The sequence below is a fragment of the Chiloscyllium plagiosum genome, unplaced genomic scaffold (assembly GCF_037043375.1).
Source record: "Chiloscyllium plagiosum isolate Xiang-an unplaced genomic scaffold, Cpla_swu_hap1 HiC_scaffold_16, whole genome shotgun sequence".
Lineage (NCBI taxonomy): Eukaryota > Metazoa > Chordata > Chondrichthyes > Orectolobiformes > Hemiscylliidae > Chiloscyllium > Chiloscyllium plagiosum.
The window spans coordinates 7245785-7268832 of record NW_028270154.1 but is presented as its reverse complement, the minus strand read 5'-3'; the positions used below and the strand labels follow the sequence as shown (position 1 = coordinate 7268832).

Below are 23048 nucleotides of genomic sequence, written 5' to 3'. Positions count from 1 at the left end.
GAAAGCTGCCTGCACATTTGGCAAGTGTTAAGGTTGCTTTTTGGCCATATTAGCAGTTATATTGCAAGTAAAATGATATTAAAATAAGGGGGACTACTCCCTGGAGAGGTACTCATAATACATGTTGGAAATGATGCTGCAATACTGACAGTGTTCTATCAAAGCAAGGAGACAATATAAGTTATATTTAATTCAGAGAAGATGTCTCACACTCTTTTGAGTATGCACAATGCTGTCTAGCCAAAAGCCAATTTAATGACTTCAGGCAATCAGTTGAAAATTTTTAATGTTATGTTTGTCTTATAATATGAGAAAACCAATATTGTGTCTAATTCTGTCTCAATATTACACAGTGTCTGCAGACAGCATGCAGTTTTGTTGGGTTTCAGAGTATGTGTCATTCTTCCAGTGTAACTTTAATTTTTCTTTGCTTGATAACATCTTATAACTGCTATTCACAGCTCAGTACTACTATATAGTTTGTTTCAGTACAAAAACTCAAACCATACCAAATGCATGCAAACATCAGAACATAATTTGCGAGAAAAATGCTCATTAGAAATTTGATGAGATTTCTAAATATAGGGCCAGTACTCAGATCACTGGAGCATTAGATCAATTATTCAACTTCATATCATTTAGTTGATTTTTTTACCATTTTTTTCTCAAATAAATAACTGAGAAAGTTGCATCCTTTTTTGCTGTTTTGATGTTCTGAAGACTGTTGTGACACTAAACAGAAGTATATGCTGAATCGTGTATAAACTGAATAGTGTGTAAAGGAATACTAAAATCTTTCAGCATGCAGAAAATAATTATACTGAATACTGGAAGGATTTACAAGCTAAATCATTAGAATTGGGGTTCATTTTAAAGAAAAACCTCTGGTGATATCCTGCACAAATGGTTGCTAAGCAACAAATGTGTTGGATGGTCCAAAGTGCAGCAGTAAATCACAAATGTAACATTTTCAATGGATACAGAGCTTTTCCCCCTTAATGTTAGCCATTTTATGTTGTGGAAATAATTTAAACATATTTAATATGTGATTTTATTTCATTTGATTGAATGACGGTGGGTTTTGTTCCCTTGGTGTGACATATTAAGTGCAACTAAATCCCCAGTCAAAGGAATCTTCATCATTGTTAATAAATTATATATATTTGTGTTTTTATTTACATAACTGTAAAATATGTTAAATAACTCTGTTACAAATTTCTCTAAATTGTGTTGAGGTAGAAATGCTAAAATGGTAGCCCCCATTTTAGAACTGCAGCCTTATTGTGTACTGCAGAGGCAGCTTTGCGCCTGGGGTTTATTTGACACTTTACTGAACCAAAGTGAGAGCCCCGGAAGGATTCTCAGCTAAGTCAGACCTTCAAATATGATTTATGACCAGAGGTTAACATTGGGGAATAGGTGTTTTAGTTTCACACAAACATCAAACATGAATGGTGTCAGTGTACCATTTGTATATGTAGATATACAGCATACTTACTGCGACAACAAAGCTGGTTGTTTAACTCCTAAGCTATAGATCTCAAACTATAGTATGAGAATAACATTCAAAGCAGAGAGAAAGTGAGGGCTGCAGATGCTGGAGATCAGAGCTGAAAATGTGTTGCTGGAAAAGCGCAGCAGGTCAGGCAGCATCCAAGGAACAGGAGAATCGACGTTTCGGGCATAAGCCCTTCTTCAGGCTTCCTGAAGAAGGGCTTATGCCCGAACCGTCGATTCTCCTGTTCCTTGGATGCTGCCTGACCTGCTGCGCTTTTCCAGCAACACATTTTCAGCTAACATTCAAAGCACACAGTTGAATAACAGAATGTCTGGTCCTTTGTGCAATGATAACATGAATCAGCTGTTGGTCTCTTTCTATCTTATACTGGAAGCTGCCAATGTTTAATCAGAAATCTACAGTTTACTATAAAGTTTGCCATGCTGCTAGCCAATTCCTTATCCATTTGCCCTAGTGATGAACAAGCATTTTTCTGAAACTAATTTTCTATTTTTAAATTTAAATACTTCTGATGATAGTGGGTCTAAATTAAGAAAATGCTTATTTTAGCACAATAATCAATAATCCATTTAAATATTGCATTTAAAGTTGTAACTCATTGTCAACATTGCATTATCCATATTAAGTCCACTTAAATTTGGTCCATTTTCTCTTCTTAATTAATAAGAAGGCAGCAGTAATTAGTCACGAAAATAAAAAAAAAATAATGCACATGCAGATGATATGAAATAAAACGAAGTGGGAGAAACTCAGCATATCTGGAAATAGCAACAGAATTAATATTTCAAATCCAGATTACTTTTTCTTGGTTCCAAAGTAATTATATTGCATGCAAATTATCAATTCAGTTTTTTAGTTACTGACTTTCTCTACCATTTTATATTTTAATTGTAGAATTAATTAGTGACCGGTTTGAAAGATTGTCTGGTGTTGAACAATTTAGATGCATCAATAATCATCCATCTCTGCCAATAGAAACAGAAGAAGGTTTAGGGGCAACATGATGGCTCAGTGGTTAGCATTGCTAATGCACAGCACCAGGACTTGTGTTCAATGCCACCCTGACATGACTGTCAGTGTGGAGCTTGCACGTTCTCCAAGTGTCTGCGTGGGTTTCCTTCAGGTACTCCGGTTTTCTTGCATAGTCCAAGGGTGTGCAGTTTAGGCGATTAGTCATGGTAAATTACCCATAGTGTCCAGAGATGTGCAGGCTAAGTGGATTAACTGTGGGAAATGCAAGGTTATGGGGATAGGGGAGGGGGTGTGGGTCTGGCTTGGATACTGTTCAGAGGGTCACTATGGACTTAATGGGTTGAATGGCCAGCTTCCACACTGTAGGGATTCTTTAATTCGAGTTCACTAAATTTGCACACAGCCAGCTCACAATTGCTATCAATGGTGACCCCAATCTAGAAACTGTGTCATGTGCATCTCCTTTTAAGTTTCACATCATTGTGAAGATAAAATATGGTTCTACAGGGCTGTATTCAGTAATAAAACACATTACAACTCTGTCCTTTTGCTTTAGAAAATCCAGCTCATGAGTAAACATTCCACTGGTGACATCCCCAATCAAGAAGTCATAGGGTCATACAGCATGGAAACAGATTTATTCTACCATTTGCTAAAAAGTTAAATCGAAAATGAGCATATAATCAAATTTCCTTAATTCAGGAAAAACCTGAATTTTTAATGGTATTAGATATAAAGGATGATGAGCCTATATGAAACTCCAGTGAGTCTTCAGAATATTTTGTGTAGTAATGGATGTTGCAAGGAGAATGCACAAAACTCAGCTTCTATCTCACCACCAGGTTATGTTGTCTTTTTGTCTTTTGTTCCCAGAATTTTGAAATAGTCACACTTTTACTTTGGAAAGATGAGAGTCCTTTCTTTTTCTAAATTCTAACACACCATGCTTCATGGTGAACACAGTTTATAGGCCAGTATCATGTTACACACAAACCTAAGTGTCAGATGCAACTGTGAATATGACTTACAGATACAATTTGTTCTCGGCTAATTAGTTATTTAACCATACTGCAGTATCATATGGAGATATTACAGAAAAAGTTTGGACATGCAGATTTTTTGATTGAAGTAATATTGATTGCAGGACAGTATGATTTCACTGTTTAGAATGCTGAATGAATAGGACAAGGTATGTCAATAGTTGAGGGTGAAGAATAATTTGAAGCCATTATATAAGACTTAAGGTAAAAGATTTGGAATAGAGCTCAAGATAACATTTTTTGTTTTATGAAGATTAATGAGACTGTAGGGTTTATTCATATTAGTTAGTGAGGCAGAAACAAGGTTTATTATTGACTCGTCAAGTGGGCTTTTTAACAGTCACATCAGTATCAAACTGTGGCTCAACTGCACATTAGACAGGAGCCAGACCAGTGGAGCTACTTATCCAGGAGGCAATTTCCTAATTGACTGTCTGTACCCTTGCCTTCATATTAAAGAAAGGAGGCAGTGTGGCTGACCTAATCACAAGAATGTCAGCTCCAGAGCCATGCAGCTCAAATGGGAGGTTAGCCCCTGCCTCCACAGTAATCACCATGGGGTGAGGAAAATGCAGCCCAATGTTCAAGAGCAAACTGGATAGGTGAATAAAGAAAAATATAGCTACATTGCAGCACTATACTTCTATGATAGAAAATAATTCAGATCCTTGTTCCAAAATCAATGTAGCTATATTTTTGTATTGACTAGGCTAAATTACCTGTTCCTGTGGTGTAACTTCTATTTATTTCTATGTTTACATTGAGGAATTTCTTTTTAAAGTTCTCATTAGTACCCAGGAAATGCTTTGAGCAAAAAGAACAGCTTTTTGATTTTCCTTCCTCTTTTTCAATGGGGTTAAAGTTGTAGATAACATTTAAACTTGTCTACATGTCATGTAACATGTCATGCATATTAACCAGAACTTTTTTTTGTAGGTAAAGCAACCGAATGCTGACTGGCGTTTCTCACAGACTCACAGAGCTGAACTAAACAGGTACTTGTAAATCTTCTTTTGATCTCCTGGGGTTTACTTCAGCCCAGAATTCGTGGTTGTGGACATTGTACAGCAATTGGCAAATGGACTACATTGAACACATTTCATGAACTTGACTTTAATGTTTTTGTAAACATTGGTGATTCCTTCAGAACATTTAGCTGCTTTCTTATAATATCAACAATTCACTCTTTTCCACCTAGTTGTGCAATATGTGAAAGTAATAATGTGAAATGGGGTACCCATCCATTTAAACCTAAATTAGCTAGCATTTGATTCAATATTTTTATGCTGAGTGTTTCATTATAGCATGGATACAACAATAGTTCTAAGGATAAAAAGAATGTTTGCATGTTATCCTATAGCTACTGACAGAAAGGGCATTTGTGAATGTCAGCTGTAGGCAACATTGTTATTAACTTTGAAGTTTTTTGATTGCTGAATAGTTTGTCATTGCTTGCTTTCTAGGTTTGCATGTGAAGTAATGTAACAGGGAAAGGGAATATTTTGTAAGTGACAAAAATAAATTTTTTTAGGGAAAAAATAGCTGAGGGGAAGTTTAGTTGTTAAGAGGAGCTTAAATAGAATGGATAGGAAGGATTCATTTCCACTAATAGAGAGGTTAATCATCTGGCAGAATTGATTTTTTAAATTAGTAAAAGGTGAGGGGAGGTGAGTCTGAAACTCACTGCTTGAAAGGGTACTACAAGGCAGAAATCCAGGAATCACTTCAAAAGATTTAGAAGTGCATTGAAAGTGTTTGACTTTGTAGGGCTATAGTCATGTGCTGCAAAGTGCAATCAAGTTATCTGTCCATCAGGCTTGTGCCATTTGATAAAAAGAGTTAACCAGATAGAATAGAATGAAATCAAAAGTCATTAAATATTTTTAAGCCATGGATTCTTGTTAGACAAGAACATTGAAGGGTATCAAGGATAGATGAGAATATGCAATTCATTAACCAAAAAGCTCAGCTATGATATTATTGAATTATCAAGCAGGCATGAAGGGCCAAAAGGAATATGACTGCTAATAATTATAAATAGTTTTTAATGCCCTGCTCTTTCCTCATGATATATTTTCTTCTTTTCAAGCATCCAGCTAATTCCCTTTTCAAAGTATTGAATCTGTGTCAACCACCCAGTATTTTCCAGGTCATAGCAACTACTGTGTGAAAAAAGCTCTTTCTCCACTCTTTAGTTCTTATGCCAAATCCTAAAACTGTGCTGTCTGTTACTGACCCTTCTGTCAGTGGGAACAGTTTCTCCTCACACATTATTAAAACTCTTAATTATTTTGCACATCTCCATTAAATTTTCTCTAACCTTCTCTGCTCAAATTAGAACAATCACAAATTCTCCAGTTTCTCCATTAAACTGAAGTCCCGCATTACTAATATTAATCTAAGTCCCTTATTTGTGACCTTATTCAGGTATGGAGGATGGATATGCAAATGAGAAAACAGTATATGCCAAATTTGCTTTAAAATATATTGTAAAAGCAAAGTAAAAACTAATGTCAGAAAATTCTGGTACTTAGGTGTTTCATATAAAGAGTAATCAATGTGTGGAAGACACTCCTAATAGAATGGTGGAGGAGTGAACATTGGAAATATTTAAACAATCAATGTAACACTATGGTGAGATTGCAATAAAAGATCACTCTAAATGGAGAAGGAATTAAGATGGGTTTAATAGTTCTGCACATGAAAACGAATTGCTCTGAAACTATAATCACATTGTCTTGTGCATTAAATGAAAAGAAATTGAACTACAAAATAAAACCGCACTAATCAAAATGTTCCCACAGTAACAAAGCGACAATTCAAAATAGGCATTTTTCCATGCACAGTTATTGTAACTGGAACTTATTGCACTTTACCAGATTTGAATGTCAGCTGGCTTATAAATAAGTAGAAGAAAACTCTGGAATCTGATTCTCACGTTAGTCGGCATTTTTTAAATATTCATTCATGGGATGAGAGCGGCACTGGTTAGGCCAGCGTTTACTGCCCATCCCTGAGTGCAGTTAAAGGTCTGGAGTCAAATGAAGGCCAGACCAGGGTAGTAGTTTTCTTTCCTAAAAGATATTACTGAACTAAATGAGCTTTTCCTGACAATTGAAAATGGTTGCATGGGTCATCAGTAGACTCTTAATCCCACATTTTTATTGAATTCAAATTCTACTATCTGTTGCGGCAGGATTTGAACCTGTGCCTCCAAACATTACCTGGATCTCTGGATTAACAATCTTGCAATAATACCATGAGTTCAGCGCCTCCCCTTGTAGATCAGTTTTTTTTTTGTTCATTCATGGGATGTTGACATTGCTGGCTAGGCCAGTATTTATTGACCATCACCAGTCACCCTGAAACTAAATGGCTTCTGAGGCCATTTCAGAGGGAAGTTAAGAGTTAAACACTGAAAACACATGTCAGCCCGACCAGGTACAATGACAGTTTTCCATCCCTAAAGGAAGCAGTGGGGCTTTTACGATAATAGTTTCATGGTCATCATTTGACCTTTAATTTTTTTAAAAAACGATGAAATCAAACTCCACCATCTGCAGTGGTGGGATCCAAACATTACCTGGGACTGCAGATTACTTGTCCACCAACAGTATCACCAACCTGCACAAAGGAATATGTGAAAATATTGTTCACAGTTGGAGTAACCAATACTCAACAGTCTTACTCTCTTTTCCAATTTCTCCAAGGATATCCGAGATCTTCCCAACTGTGCACAAATCATAATATAAATATGTTAGAAAGTCCATAATCTGATGGCACTTTCAGTTATGTTGGGTATTCTGAAAAAAAAAATTAACTGGTCTGCCTGCTATTTACATTGGCTATAGGCAAATTTCAATTTCCACTTCAAATGTACTTTTAAAAGCCAGTAAGATTACTTGGTCTTCAATGAGAAGATTGTTATCTGGTAAAATTGGATATTTCCACTGATTGTGTCTGTTAATAAAAACAGACCAAGAAGTGTAGAACAAAAGAAAAACATTTCCTACATAGAGCCACAGTTATAAAGTGATAATTTTTTAATGAGCACTGCTTACAATTTAAAACTGTTTGATCTGTAAGCAAATTGTTCAGACATAGCAAAGTTCTAAAAATCTTTACTATATAAATATTTATGTGTTCTATCATTACTTCTCCTGAATAGTTCAGCAGCACTGAGTAAATTATGTTATGAATGAATTTACTGTTCCTTTTTTTGGAGAAGTTTGTTTGCTGATATTCACCATTTAGGCTGATACATTTGCCATTTACTTAAACCTGTTGAAACCATAGTGCCCAATGCGTAGGGATAGTACATGAGGTGAAAAGGAATGGTGAAATCTCAATCTCTCCTCAAATGTTCTTCACATTTTTCTTTGGATTTGTTCACTAATGCTCAGGTTCAAGCTGTACAGACACCTCCCATTTAACCAAGTTGACTATATTCACATACTGTAAAAGCTTTCCACTGTGCACTGAAAGATTAATTCATTGAATCACAGAATTATTTAGCTTATCATATCTGCTCCAACTCCTCAAAGTCGCAGTGTATTCCTGACAGTCTCTTGATCTTTCATCATAGCCCACAAATTTTATTTTTAAACACATATTAAACTTCATTTTGAAAGTTACGTTGAAACAGCTTCTGCCACCTTTCAAACATATTGAAAATCATCAAAACCCACTATTTAAAAAAAATTCTCCTCAGCTTACGTTTAGCTCTTAATTATCTAAATTTGTAGCTTTTGGATGCTTAGCCTGCAGAAATTGCAAGTATTTTCTCCTTCCTTTCTCTATAAAAACCTTCATGACTTAGAGCATCTTTGTCAAATTTTCTCTTAGTTCTCCCTCTGTTAAGAACAGTTCCAGGTTCTCTAGTCTCTCCGTGTACCTGAAACCTCTCTGTGGTATCACTCCAGTGAATATTTTCTGTATCCTCTCCATGTTCTCCCAAAGATGTGGTTTCAAGAACTGTACACGAAACACCAGTTGAAGATTAGTGTGGTGACTAGTGATTTAGAAACCTTAAGTAAAAAATCCTTGATTTAGTATTTTATTTCTTTATTGAGAAATCCTAAGTTCTCATCTGCTTTGTCAATTGTTCTGCTGCCTACAAATTTTAGGGCATTACAAAAACAGAATCACAGACTTGTTAAAATGGAGGCCATTCAGCCCATCATGTCTGCACCGGCTCTCTGAACATTTTCCATTAGTACCATTCTCCTGCCTTTTCCCAGTAACATTGTACATTCTTTATATTTAAATAACGTGTAACACCTAAGTTGAAATTGCCTCCATCACCCTTTAAACATTCATAATGTTTCTTCACAAATTTTTGAAGTTCAATTGGAAACTTGCCCCATCTTAAAAAAAGAAGCTTGCATTTATATAGTGGCTTTAATGTATCAAAATGTTCCATAGCTCTGCTAAACTAGCTCTGCCCAATCCTAAAACTAACCCTATCGCAAAAGAATGCCATCAAAGAAAATAAAACACCTAGATGCAAAGACAGAGACAGATATGTGACCAAAGATTTGTGAGAGTTTTAGGAAGTGTATTAAAGGAAGAGAGAGTGGGTCCAAGCACCTTAAGAGATGGACACCAATGGTGAGGCACTAGAAAAGCAGTGCCCTTAGGAAAAGCACAGAGGAATTTGGGGAAGAGAATGCAATCCAAAAATAGGGAAAAATTAGGAAGTCTTGCTAATACTATACAAGGCACTAAATAGACCACTGCTGGAATACTGTGAACAGTTTTACTGTATTTACCTAAGGAAAGATATACTGCCAAAAAGGCAATCCCAAAAAAGTTTACTATGTTCATCATGGGTCTGGAGGAATTTTCTTATGAAGAGAGATAGTGTAGTTTGGGCTTGTACTCATTGTAGATTAGAAGAGTAAGATGAGACCTTTTTGAAACATATAAGAATCTTAGAGGGCTAGACTGGGCAGATGCTGAGAGGTTGCTTTTTTCACTTTTGAGAAAGCCTAGGATGACACAGCATAATTTCAGATTAAGGGAATCATCCATTTAAGATAGAGTTGGGGAGGATATTCTTCTCTCAGAGAGAAGTGAATCTGAGGAAATATTACCACAGAGGGTTATTAGGTCTGTTCATGAATTATCTTCAACACTGAGATAGACAGTTTTTTTAATCAGCAAGAGAATCAAGAGTTATGGGGAAAAGGCAGGAAAGTGGAGTCGAGGATTATCAGATCTGCTGTGATCACTTTGAACGTTGGAGCAAATCCAATGGGTTGAATAGTCTATTTCTGTTGCTACATCTTATGATCTTATGATTTAAAGCTAGTGAAAGAAGTTCCTTGATTTGAACAGACAGCATAAGTCACAGTAGAAATTCCCATTTCAGGTCTGCTCAGACTCTGGTTGATCATCTGCAACTTTCATACCCATGTCTGTATGTTCAGTGACTGTGTCCCTGTTGTTTCTGCAGTTCCCAATATCGGGAGGAGGAAGGAGTACAGCGTGATATACAGCGTGAAGTTCAGCGTGAGGTGCAGTGCGATGTCCAGTGTGAAGCACCTCGTGATGTCCAGTGCAATGTGCCCCATAACATTCAACATGAGGTTCAGCGTGACGTTCCTTGTGAAGTGCAGCGAGTGGTTGAGAATGAACCTAGTGGAGCAAGGAAACCAGCATGTGCAAGGCCTGTAGCCATCCCTGGTCAGTGCTGGACAAAAAGCAACATACATGTTGAAGACTAATGTTCAGATAGGTCAAAGTATCTTTTCTCAATGCTTTTCCTTTTTACAGTGTGACAGAATTATGTGATTTTAGCAGACTTGCCATGATTGTGTAGAACATAGAGAAATGAGCAATTATTTAACCAGTGCTAGACATAACCAAAGTGGAAATCACACTATGTGAACATTAGCATAAAAACACAAACAATTTTCATAAAATGATTTTTTTTCACTGTCTTAACAAATGCTAGAACATTTAAGATAAACTATTAGTGTTCAGTTAATATAGGTAAAGCAATAGTTTACATTCATTTTTCAATGACTTTATTTCAAGGCTGTTATGAATAAGGAAAATGAATTCATGTGGATTGTGAAAAAAGCTCCAGCAAACAGAAGTTGAGAAAGAGAATGAAAATTGAGAACATTTGGAGCATTTTGTGGAAAACTTAGTGAAAATATAATTTTAAAGTGAACAATTTTGATGTCAGGCTTCATAACCTAGAAGTTTTCCAGGCGCTTGTAACTTCTATATGCAGATTGCATGATCATGTGTTCAACTGGCCTAAGTTGCCATTGTCATTTTAGTATTAAAGTCCTTGAAATGGTAAAGGAGATTGAAATCATTGTCAGCAATATTAGTAATGGAATTAGTACTGTGTTCGTGCAAGATGAACAGATTAATAAATGCATTGCAAATTCTGCTGTTGTCAACTGCACCACCAAAATCTGAAAATGTGTATTGTTAGTAAGTGTTCAAGAAATATTCGAAGGAAGATATGGCCCAAACAAAACACAAAATATACTTTGAGCCTTAGAGTTGGTGAGCTACTAAGGTACAAATATTAACTTCCATTATATCAAATTTCTCTATCTCTGTTTGAGGGAAATCAGTGCAGAATAACCTCTTTTAAACTAGTTATTGTCATTACTCAAATATTATTAAATGTTTTTAACATTTGTGCACTGGTATCTCACTGCAAGAGCCTTTATTTCCTTGATTAAGTGGTTTGATCTGACTAAAAAATGAGCAGGATGTAAGGTGTCTGGATTTCTTCCAAATGTTCTTGCCCCTTGATTAATAAGAGGAGAACAGAAACATAAAGGCATTTTGTTAGTAACTTTAAAAATCACTGTCTGCAAAGATATATTCACTCAATACTGTCCAAATAGAACAGGGATTAAGTTAATCAACTTTTGTGCGCTATATTTAGAAACAAATGAGAACACAATGAACTCCAGAGTAAGTTAGGATTACAGGATCCTGAAAGCACAAAGTAGAAAAACATGTATTTCCACATCTGGAGATTGGTTGGAACTTCAGATGGAACAATTTAGGGGCCAAGTAAGGGTGTTCACTTTCTGCAGGAAGTCATATAAACTATATAACGTTTGTTACTGAAATCCCTGTCAGACACATTTCTGCTTGCCAGTAGTGAGTAGGGATAAAAGCTGGCATTATTGTCATTCGTAAGTGGTATTTCATTTTATTACCAGGTTATAGTACAACAGGTTTATTTGGAAGCACTTGCTTTTGGACTGCTGCTCCTTCATCAGGTGGTTGTGGAGTGTCCACAACCACCTGATGAAGAAGCAGCTCTCCGAAAGCTAGTGCTTCCAAATAAACCTATTGGATTATAACCTGGTGTTTAGATTAGAGTGGTGCTGGAAAAGCACAGCAGGTCAGGAAGCATCCAAGGAGCAGGAAAATCGACGTTTCAGGCAAAAGCCCTTCATCAGGAATAGATGAAGGGCTTTTGCCCGAAACATCGATTTTCCTGCTCCTCGGATGCTGCCTGACCTGCTGTGCTTTTCCAGCACCACTCTAATCTAGAGTCTGGTTTCCAGCATCTGCAGTCCTTGTTTTTACCTAGTTGATTATAACCTGGTGTTGTGTGATTTTTAACTTTGAATACCCCAGTCCAATACCGGCATCTCCAAATCTTCATTATATAAAGTTTCCCTGTCTGAGACAGATGCATCACATTGTTGGACTGATGCATCACCTGCTTTCTTTCAATTTGGAGGTCTCCATTATATCAAACTTTCAGTGTTGTGAAAGTTTATTTGGTCTGTCTAGTGTCTTTTTACAAGTTATTTGCAATCATTCCTATCCAGCACAGCCCTTTAACAATCTGTAGGAAAAGACCTACAGAAAATTTCCCTATTTCCAAAAAGATTAAGGAGCAAACTGGAAGTGAGGGATATAGAAATTAACAAAATCGTACTTGTAATCACTTGTAGCAATATCATGTAAGTATGAACCAATGTTCAACAGCATTTACTCTCGAAATAAATTTGTTTGTGACATTATATTTGTTACTTTTATACAGCAATTCTGTCAGTCAGTTTAACATTGTGTTGTACTGTCTGGGATACAGATCAGATTGAACTTCCCAACCACAATAATCTTTCAGCAGAACTTTGTGGTTCAATGATGAAGGATGAGATAGTATCATCTGCACAATATAATTGAAACCAGCCGAGTTACTGACATTAAGCCAAACACTTTATGGTTTCATTCTTTGAGTTGATAGATTCACAATGAAAGATTAAATTAACATGGAGTCAACTGGACTCCATTAACTTTCGGGATTTGAGTGTACTTCATGATAAAGCATTAATACCATATGCTGCAGATATTGCTACATACTGTGTGATACAGCATTTTACTTCAATAATTTGTGCTTATAGCTTTTCAATAGATGATAATGTCAATACAATCTGACCACTTTGAGCAGGGAGTGATAGAGCCAAAGGAGAGTTGGGCAAAGAAGAAGGAACCTGGGGGCAGTCATTGTGAATTTTCAAGCATTGTTTCATTAGCAGCTTCAAAGCAGTAGAGCTAGACACCAGGGGACAAGCTGCCTAAGGTGAAAACAAAAAGTGCTGGTGAAACTCAGCAGACATGGCAGCACCTGTGGAGAGAGAAACTGATAACACTTTGAGTTTGATATGAGTATGAATTCAGTTCTGAAGAAGAGTCACAAGGATTAAAACATTAATATTGTACCTCTCTTCACAGATGCTGCCAGACATGTTAGGTTTCTCTTGTCTCCTGTTTTTATTTCAGGTTTCTAGCATGTGCTGTACTTTGCTTTTATTTAAGTTGGTCATGAGTGATATTGTTGTGATCAATGTCATCAGATTCATCCTTCAAAGATGACCACGATATCAACTAGAATACTTTGAGTTATATTATGGCAGCAATGAGTTTGAATAGAACCAATCAATCCAATTTAAGCATGAAAAGAATTACAAGGTGAGCGTACATGCATTGTTGGCGTGAACAAAGTGCTTGAAACCCTGGTTTATGAAACTAATGCTTTTGAGGGCCATTGGGACACTGTTCTGTTCATGGAAGGTTTCTTTTATAGAAAAATGCTGTGCAACATTCTCTTATTTTCAGGAATAATATTAAATTTCTACCGTAAAACATCCAGGTTGCTCTTGAAACATATTCCTGCCTTCATGTGAATATTTCCCTTCAATTAGCTTCCCTTGGCAGAGCTTTCTTGGCATGCACTCATTTGGCATTCTGCTAACATGTCCTGTCAATCTTTCTGCTCAGCAGATTGTAGATACCAGGCATATTGGTCAGGGACAGCATCACAGCATTAGAAAACTTGGAAATATGGCACACATTGTCAGTGTGTATGCTTTGGCTGAGCTACAATGGCATTGGATGTCCTTTAGATTAGAATAGATTAGATTCCCTACAGTGTGGAAACAGGCCCTTCAGCCCAACAAGTCCACACCGACCCTCCGAAGAGTAACCCACCCAGACCCATTTCCCTCTTACTAATGCACCTAACACTATGGGCAATTTAGAATGGCCAACTCACCTGACCTGCATATCTTTGTTCAGTGGGAGGAAACTGGAGCACCCGGAGGAAACCCACGCAGACACGGAGAAAATGTGCAAACTCCACACAGCCAGTCACCCAAGGATGGAATCGAACCTGGGTCCCTGGTGCTGTGAGGCAGCAATGCTAACCAATGAGCCACTGTACCACCCCTTTATGTAAATCTGTGAGTATTGCTCAAATGTCAGATAGATCCCACAGAAAGTGATATGCAGATTTCACATGGATTAAACTTTAGGTATATAACTCATGGATGTAGGCATTTTATAAAAGTTCACTACACTTCCTAGTAATGATCAAAAGTTGATTTGGAATCTATTTAATATTAGGATGCATATATCAGCTGATTCATCATATCAAAGGTTATTTTGGAACCAGGTAAGGGGAACTCTTCAGATATGACATACAAATACATGGCAAGTGCAGATATCCACTCTCATTACTTTGTATAATGTGTGAACTGGCAGCTGAAGAGTTGCAGCTCCATGTGATACCCCACATGGACTGTGTTCAAGATTGTTGTCTGTACCAAAACCTCTCAGCGTGTATTGACACCACAACAGTTGATCTGCTGCAAAGCACTTCCACTAAGCAACAACAGTATGATTATAATGTAAATGCAAATTAGAGTCTGACAGTAGAGTAGCACAGCAAGATTCCTTGGAGCAGGAAATTCATTCTGCTGCATTTTGGCCTTGAAACGTAATTTGCACCCTACAGGAGGGATTTTAAATTAGAAATTGGTGAGCAAAAATGGAATGAAGCTTGGTCCTTTTAAAGACCCCAGCTTCATTTTTGGGCATCTGTTGGTGAGGCATGGATCGGGTGAACGCTCTTAGTCTTTTTCCCAGAGTTGGGGAATCAAGGACTAGAATCGCTTCAGTTTAAGGTTAGTAGAGAAAACATGAAAGGAAACCTGAGGGGTAACTTTTTAACACAGATGGTTTTGTGCATATGGAATGAGCTGCCATTGGAAGTTGTTGAGTTGGCTATATTAGCAACAATAAAAAGGCATTTGGACAAATACATGGAAAGGAAAGGATTAGAAGGATACAGGCCAAGCGCAGGGAAATGGGGTTAGCGAGGATGGACATTTTGGTCGGCATGGACCAATTTGGGCCAAAGGGCCTGTCTCTGTGCTGTAGGATTCTATGACTCTTTGACTCTATATTTGCTAGTTGGAGGAGGACACACCTCCAAACCTGAGCTGCCTGAAAGTTAGAACTGTAACAGTGATTGTTGTCAAATGAGCAATGCACCAGCACCTCCTAGCAATATCAATTAAATGGCAAACTTTCATGAGACATTTTGTAAGTGGCCACTGGACTCTCCTTTAAAAAACATTGATCAGTCTGCTCAATGTTTGGTACAAATAAGAGCAATCTTTGCTGAGCACACAGTTTTTCTACATTGAGATTCCAAATGGTTTTAAGTAGGTAATAAGGACACAACCTTATTCCAGTGGCTTCCTGTCTAAAACAGGATGTTTCATCAACTGCCCCCACAGGATGATGGTGTCTGTTACACCTGTATAAATGGGTCAGTAAGTGACCTGTTTTCAGACACTGCCGCAATAGCTGGAAGGGAGTTAAAATCAGGCCTTGCATCTTTAATGCACAATTGAAATCACTTGGCCGCAATATTAAACTTATATGATGAAGACACTGTCATGCTTAAGAAAAGTAGGGAAAAGGTTAGTGCCAGATTAATTCCCTCAATATAGGACAGGTCAAACTCCCTTTAATACTCATGCATCTGCCTCTTTGCAACCATATTTATAAACACAACTTCTCTCTTGCACCAGCAACCTGACCTGTATATTGTGTCCCAGAAAAGCTCTTGACAAGATAATTGCTCCATCTCTGCTGTGATATGTCTTTTGCTTGAGTTTTCATTTTATTTCATTACAAGTAAAAAAAACTGCATCAAATTCACAGATGAGATACCCACTGCAGAAGAAATTCTGCACAAATGTACAATATATCATAAAAATTACTAATTCAGAAGAAGACTAAATTGCTTCATATCATATTACATAAATCTGCATTCTCTTCTAGCTCACATTTTAAATAACTTGTACATTAACTTGAATATGAGAATTTGAAATAAGTGTGGATATTTGTGAAAGCATTTGTAGTGACTTCAAGGAGCTAAGCATTGAGTGTTTTCCATCGTCTCTGATGGGGGATGGGTGAGCTGCAGATGTAGTATATAAATGTTCAGACATGCTGCAAAACAGTAAATCAATCCAGTAGCAATGCACAATCTTGGTGTAACATATTTTTGAAATCACTCAGGCTCTCTACTCTCATGCAATATGTGACAATGGCAGAATTCAAATTTTAACTAAATAACCTCTGATAAAGTCATCAGTCTTTTACATGATTTGCTTAAAACTATTGTGTTGAATACAGTTTTATGTTGAATATGGATGATGTCATCATATTAAGATAAGCTTTTCAATGAGGAAAATGAATTCTTGCATTGGTATTTGGATTCAGTGGACAATTTATTTGCTGTCTTCTTTCTGCTAGTTCCAATTTTAATTTGCTTTGATTAATGGCAATGGATACTTTATAGCCTCCTGTCTATGACAATGACAACCGCCCTTTTAACTGTCACCATTGAAGCATCACTAGTGAGAATGAGACCACAGATGGTTCATGCATGGTTTAATCCTGGGATTTTTTTTTTAACAAATGAACCTTGGTTCAGCACTCCCACCTCTGAGCCAACAGATAATACTGTAGATTCAAATCCCACTTCAGAGACTTAAACACATAATCTAGGGTAATACTTGATACAGAGCGCTGATGGCAGTACGCATTCTGAGGTGCTTCGTTTCAGATGAGACTGTAACCTGAGGTGTTGTGTTCACTTTGCGGGGGATGTAAAAGTTTGATGACATTGTTCAAAAAAAGATAGGAAAGTTTCCTCCAGTGTCTTGCTCAACATTTATCATTCTATTAAAATAACTGGAGACATCTGCATTTAAAAAGATGGATAGATGATCTGGTCTTTGCTGTTTGTTGGATTGCAAATTAAAGAAGGATTGGCATGTAGTTGCTTGGATACTATGTTATTCTGTATGGCACCAAAACGTAAGGATAGGACTGTAGATCTGTTCTGTATTTGCTGATCTCAGAACAGCCAGTGACAGGGATGCTAAAATTATACTGGAGATCTATGCTCAGAGAAGAAAAGACAGACTTCTCTGGAGACAAATGTTGGAAAAAGTGAAAGTGCTTGTTGATTTGGGATGAGGACAATTTCAGATTTAGCTGTGATGCCCCACACAGTTGAATAGTTTGCTTTCGAAGCTCATTACCAGCTGTCACTTGACTTTCCTGCCCCTTGAACTGAGCCAGCCTTGAGTCAGAGCTTTCAAGGTGAGATTAGAATAAATGAAAGAACTGGCATCAAATCATGAATATTTGCTATCAAAAGCCAAATCAAAATTTTATAACAAAAAGTGATCTTTTTGAAGACTCCCCGGCATTTATTTTGTTATTTCAGTGCATAATTATGTTCAAATAAGAGCAAATGTTTTATTTAATTTTTCCACTCCTATTTTAATCACCACCTCTTTCACACTCTGATATCAAACCCCTATTCCCTAAAGCAAACACCACCCCAACCACCTCCCCCCACAACCACGTCCCAATGCAATATCCCATGGTAGCAGACATCCTGATTTATAAGTCTCTGAAGCACGTTCATCTATTTAATATTCAACCTAACCGTCATGCAACAGCAATAGACTCATTTTCCACCAGGGGTCAGTATAAAGAGATCAAGTGCAAAGGCTTGAGCTGTTTTGTATTCTGTGTTCATTCAGGGGAAATAGGATCACTGGTCAAGATAACATTAATTGCCTTTCTCTGAAAGCCCCTGAAAAGGGCTGAAGACCCAGACTGGAACTTGCCTGATCTTTATAACTCTACTTATAAACTCTAGTTAACAAGTCACACCCTTAGCCATTGAAAGGACCAAAGGCTTTATAAATCTTCAAAGTTCTAAATATCTGCAGATAAGTAGCATAAGATTTAAAATGGAAGCTTTTGCAAAGGCAATTTGGATAACGTTTAATTCACATGAGAAATTAAAGAAGTATCAAAGTGAAGAATGGTTGAACTGGTGTGAAATAGTTATGTAAAATTGTAATTGTTACTTTGCTTCTTGGAGAATTAGAAAATAAAACACCCACTGGAAAACTATAGCATCCCTACAGCATGGCAACAAGCCATTAGGCCTAAGACATCCACACTGACCCTCCCACACACCAACATTTCCTTGGCTACACACCCCTGAAAGCTATCGGCAATTTAGCATGACCAATTTATCTAACCTGCACACCTTTGGATTGTCCGAGGAAACTGGAGCACCCAGATTAAATGCACATTGGCTTAGGGAGAATGTGCAAACTCCACACAGACAGTTGCCTGAGGCTGGAATTGAACCCAAGTCACTGGTGCTGTGAGGCAGCAGTGCTAATTACTGAGCCACCATGCCATGTTAAACAGAGCTGCATCCCTCCTGCTCCCTCACCCACCACTATATTCACATTATAATCTTTGAATTACATCATTTTTTTTAAATTGCTGAAGTTACACAGAGGTAATATTTGAGTGCAAATACAGTTCAAGGTAGTATGTGAATATAGGTGCAGGACTAGACCAGTGAGCCCTCAATTTGGCATGTCAGTTAGATCATGCTAATGTGTACCTTAATTCCATTTACCTGCCTTTAACCCACATCCCTTAATATCTTTATGTAACAAACAGCCATCTATCAAAGTCCCACAAATTTCAGATGGCCCCTAGCAATTGCAGTTTTTTTAGGGTGGAAAAGGATGTTCAAATTTCCTTTTGAAAGCAGCTTCCTGATTTTGCAGCTGAATGGTTAATATTAAAATTGAGCTCCTGATTTCTTTTCAGTGGAACTTGCGGGAGCGATTTATTCTGTAGTCTGTGCACTGCATTCAGTTGGTAGAAAATCAAAGCATTCCATACGTGGTCCTGTACATACGTTACACTAAGTTAAAAATCACGCAACACCAGGCTATAGTCCAACAAGTTTATTTGGAGCGCTTCCAAATAAACCTGTTGGATTATAGCCTGGTGTTGTGTGATTTTTGACTTTGTCCACCCCAATCCAACACCAGCTCCTCCACATATACATTACACCAGACACATTTTCTGATCAGTAACAGATCTAATCTGATTTAAAGTGAATAAGGAATTATCTTGGGTAATGATGAAAAAGAAACATTCTATTGATTTTTTTCATCTTGCACTTATCAGGACAATTCACAAGAAATACCAGTTGAAGGGAAAACAACATTGATACTGTATGTGCAAAGAGAGCTGATTGGCTGGCATGTGGACTATGATTGGTAGAGGAATTCGCCAATTAGAATTTAAAATGTTACAGTGCTTGAAGTCTGGACATGGATTAAACATTTTTCTAAAGTTTATAAAGTCTTGCTACATTCAGTGCAAAAATTGAAAGTTGAAAAGAAATTGAAAACTTGAAAACTTAGGCTTTTATTTTCTCCTAAGTAGGAGTGACAATACATTCCCACTTGCCTCCAAACACCCACACACCTAAGGAGGGGGACAATGTAGAGACCAGATCAATCGAAATGACTGAGTTTTCTCCCTATATATGTTCTCAATGGCCCACCTGACCCCAGTTACTAATAGGGCAGGAGGGAGACAGAAGCCTGCAGCAAAGGCTCTGTGCAAGTGTTTTCTGCAAGTTGAATGCATAGTGAGAACAACAAGAACAAAGAACAAAGGGAACAAAGAACAATACAGCACAGGAACAGGCTATTCGGTCCTCCAGTTCTGTGTCGACACATTTTGCCCTCCCATATGAAAAGTGTCTTCACTTACAGGATCGGTTGCCCTCTATTCCTTTCCTATTCATGTATTCATCCAGGTGTTTCTTGAATGCTGATATTGTGTCTGTTTCCATCACCTCCTCTGGCAGCGCATACCAGGCACTCACCACCTTTTAAACACCCCCCCACCCGCCTCAAAACCTGAACCTGTGTCCGTTAGTAACTAACACCTCTACCCTGGAAAAAAGCCTCATACTTTCCACTCTATCTATGCCATTGAGAAGGGAGGTCTTGGAATCTGAACAGGGTCAGGGTAAGTGAACTGACGTATATGAATGCCCAAACCTTCAAAGGGAAGCAATTTTATCCTCCAAGTTCACCATAAATAAAACTAAGAACTTTCATTCTTCAGCATCTTCTGGTCAGTGATGTCTCTCCTTTTCCAACAGATATTACTGGTAGAGTTCAGCAGTCTGGCAGCATCAGTGGAGATAAATCAGGGTTAACATTTTGGGTCAAGTGACCCTTCCCCAGAACAATTTTCTTTCCTGACATTGCTGCCTGGATAGTGAATCTGTCACAGTCTCATTTTCATGCTTCTGACTAAATTTGCAGATCGGGTCACAGTGTAGGTTTAAACAAAATTGACAAATTTGGATCAGATTTAGTTAAAAGAGCAGGCAAACGCTGTATAAAGGTGTAAGGATCTGAAGGGTTAATGCTGACGAATGCATTAGGCACTATCCAATAGGATGTTGCATTCTGGATTTAGAAAGAGAAACAGTTCTGGATCTCATAGAAATCTGACCTAACATTGAGGTCTCCCTTATTGTCTCAGTGACAGTGTCTATCATATCGATGTAAAATGTTGCTGACATGTAATAAACTCCCTCCTGTTTATGAAAAGAGCCTGTTGGTGGATAGACTGCCAGGTGGTTTTCCCCTACCTCGTTAGATGAAGCAAGTCCAGTAGACCATTATCAGAAAAGGGGCTAGTAGCAGCAAATCTATGAGAAGAATATTACAACATGAACAGTTGTGGTGTGGTTTTATCTTATAATATGGTGGTAAATGGTATAGATTCCTTTTAGCTGTCAACAACAGTTAACAAAAGGATGCATGGAGGGGGTCAAATGCTGATCTCATTTAAATGGTCCCTTCCTTTCTGCTTCAGTGAGCTATGGGAAATTAAAATCAATATTCTGAACTCATAAATTGTTAGGCACACCTTCTATACTTTCCAAGTACTGGAATCACAATAATATCAATTTCCTTGGAATATATCACTTTTGCACATTGAATCATCTTGAATTGTTAGTTAACATTTTCACCAACTACCAGGATGAGAAAAGATGGCTTTTGCTTTATCTAGTAATTATGTGAAAGATACATACAATTTTCTGTTCTTTTCTTCTGCTACAAATGTAACATTATCCCTTAATGTTATTTTTCATGAAGCCAACATCCCCAACGTATTTTGAATACAATTTTCCTTTCAAGATTGTGAGTCAAATTATTTGGAAATTGATTTGGAGAAAGGTTTTAAAGACAGAGAACAATAAAGAACCAACATTTCACACATTACCAGAAGAAGATTAGATTAAAAGAATTTGCTTTCATATAGCGCCTTTCACAACCGTACCACTTTACAACCAATGAAGTATTATTGAAGTACAGTGTACAGTGTTGTTTAATATAGGAAACGTAGTAGCCAATTTGGGCACAACAAGCTCTCACAATTGCCATTGTCATTGCAGTCTAATAGTCTGTTTCATTATAGTTGGTTAAATATTAATTGCCCTGGACACCTGGGAGAACTCCTGTACTCTGTCAAAATACTGCTGATCTTGGTTCACTGCCTCTTCCAACAGACAGCATGCTGCATACCCTCAGCACTATACTGGAATGTTAGCCTAGATTTTCTGCTCCAGTCTCTGGAGTTGTTTCTATACCCCATAACCTCTGACTCAAAAGTAAGGGCACTATCACTGAACCATGCATACATTTGTTAGAATTATAAATCAGGATGAGGATGAGTCATGTAGCTTGGGACCTGAACATTTAGATATTTTGCAGCTGATGATCAATTCAATAGCTAACATTGTATCCTAAACTGAGTTGTTTTGTCTAACAAGTGGGGATTGGTTAGCTCAGTTGACTGGACAGCTGGTCTGTCATACCAACAGTGTAGGTTCAATTCCCACACTGGTTGTGGTTCCCATTATTGTCCCACTTTCTCAACCTTGCCCCTTGCCTAAGACGTGGTGATCCTTAGGTTAAGCTGCCACCTATTGTCTATCTCTCACAGGAAAGTACCCTACAAACTTGCGGGGCTGTGGTGACAAGTTAAGATCATAGTATTTCAGTTGCACAAACATGATTAAATTCTGGAAGTTCATGGAGAATTGCATTTCAGAGCAAAGAAAGGGTCTGTCCTGTTGTCTAGTCTGTCCAAAATAGGATTGCCAACTCTCTAGGAGGCTTTAGCAATCAATTGAGTTGCAGGACTCTGCTATAGACAAACAGGATAAAAAAAACACAGGAGTAATGAAAAAACATGCTGTTCAGTTTTCTTTGAACAATGCCATTTAATGGTATTATCAATATTGTAGATGAGCTAACAGGATTTGATTGACAATCTCAAATCATCCAACTGGATAATCCAGAGTCATTCACATTCCAACTGGTGTGGGAAGGTATGGTACTGATGGGATGAAAGAATTAGGTTATCAATGGCAGAATGTTTGGAGGCAGGGGTTTATATGTTGGGATACTCTAAGGAATACACTCAATCAAAGTTATCAAATCTTTAACATGTTCCAATCAAAACTACCAAGGAGACCGAAAGAGCATAGCAGGGGGTTGTGGTGCAGGATCTAATTATAAATCTTCAAGCTGAACGTGGGCTGGCCTGACAGGAAAAGAAAGGGATTCAATTTCCTTCCTGTTTCCTTGGCCTCCACAGATCACTCAGCAGTTGGACTGCAGGATGTGAAACAGTCTGGAAATCATCAAGGCTATGTTAAAGACTGACAGCTTGAGCACGAATGTTTTTATTTAATGCCACGGACATGCAAAATCAGGACAGTATTGACAGATTGC

The 23048-nt window shown here is 37.6% G+C and overlaps 1 protein-coding gene across 1 annotated transcript in view; it reads left to right on the top strand.

Moving 5' to 3' along the window:
• The window catches only part of LOC122556420 (uncharacterized), a 91156-nt gene that overhangs the window by 31042 nt on the left and 37066 nt on the right, over window positions 1–23048 (top strand). Inside the window, exons 3-4 of the mRNA XM_043703047.2 lie at window positions 4468–4526; window positions 9989–10218. Of these exons, the coding sequence (XP_043558982.2) occupies window positions 4468–4526; window positions 9989–10218 (289 nt within the window). The remainder of the gene's footprint in view (window positions 1–4467; window positions 4527–9988; window positions 10219–23048) is intronic.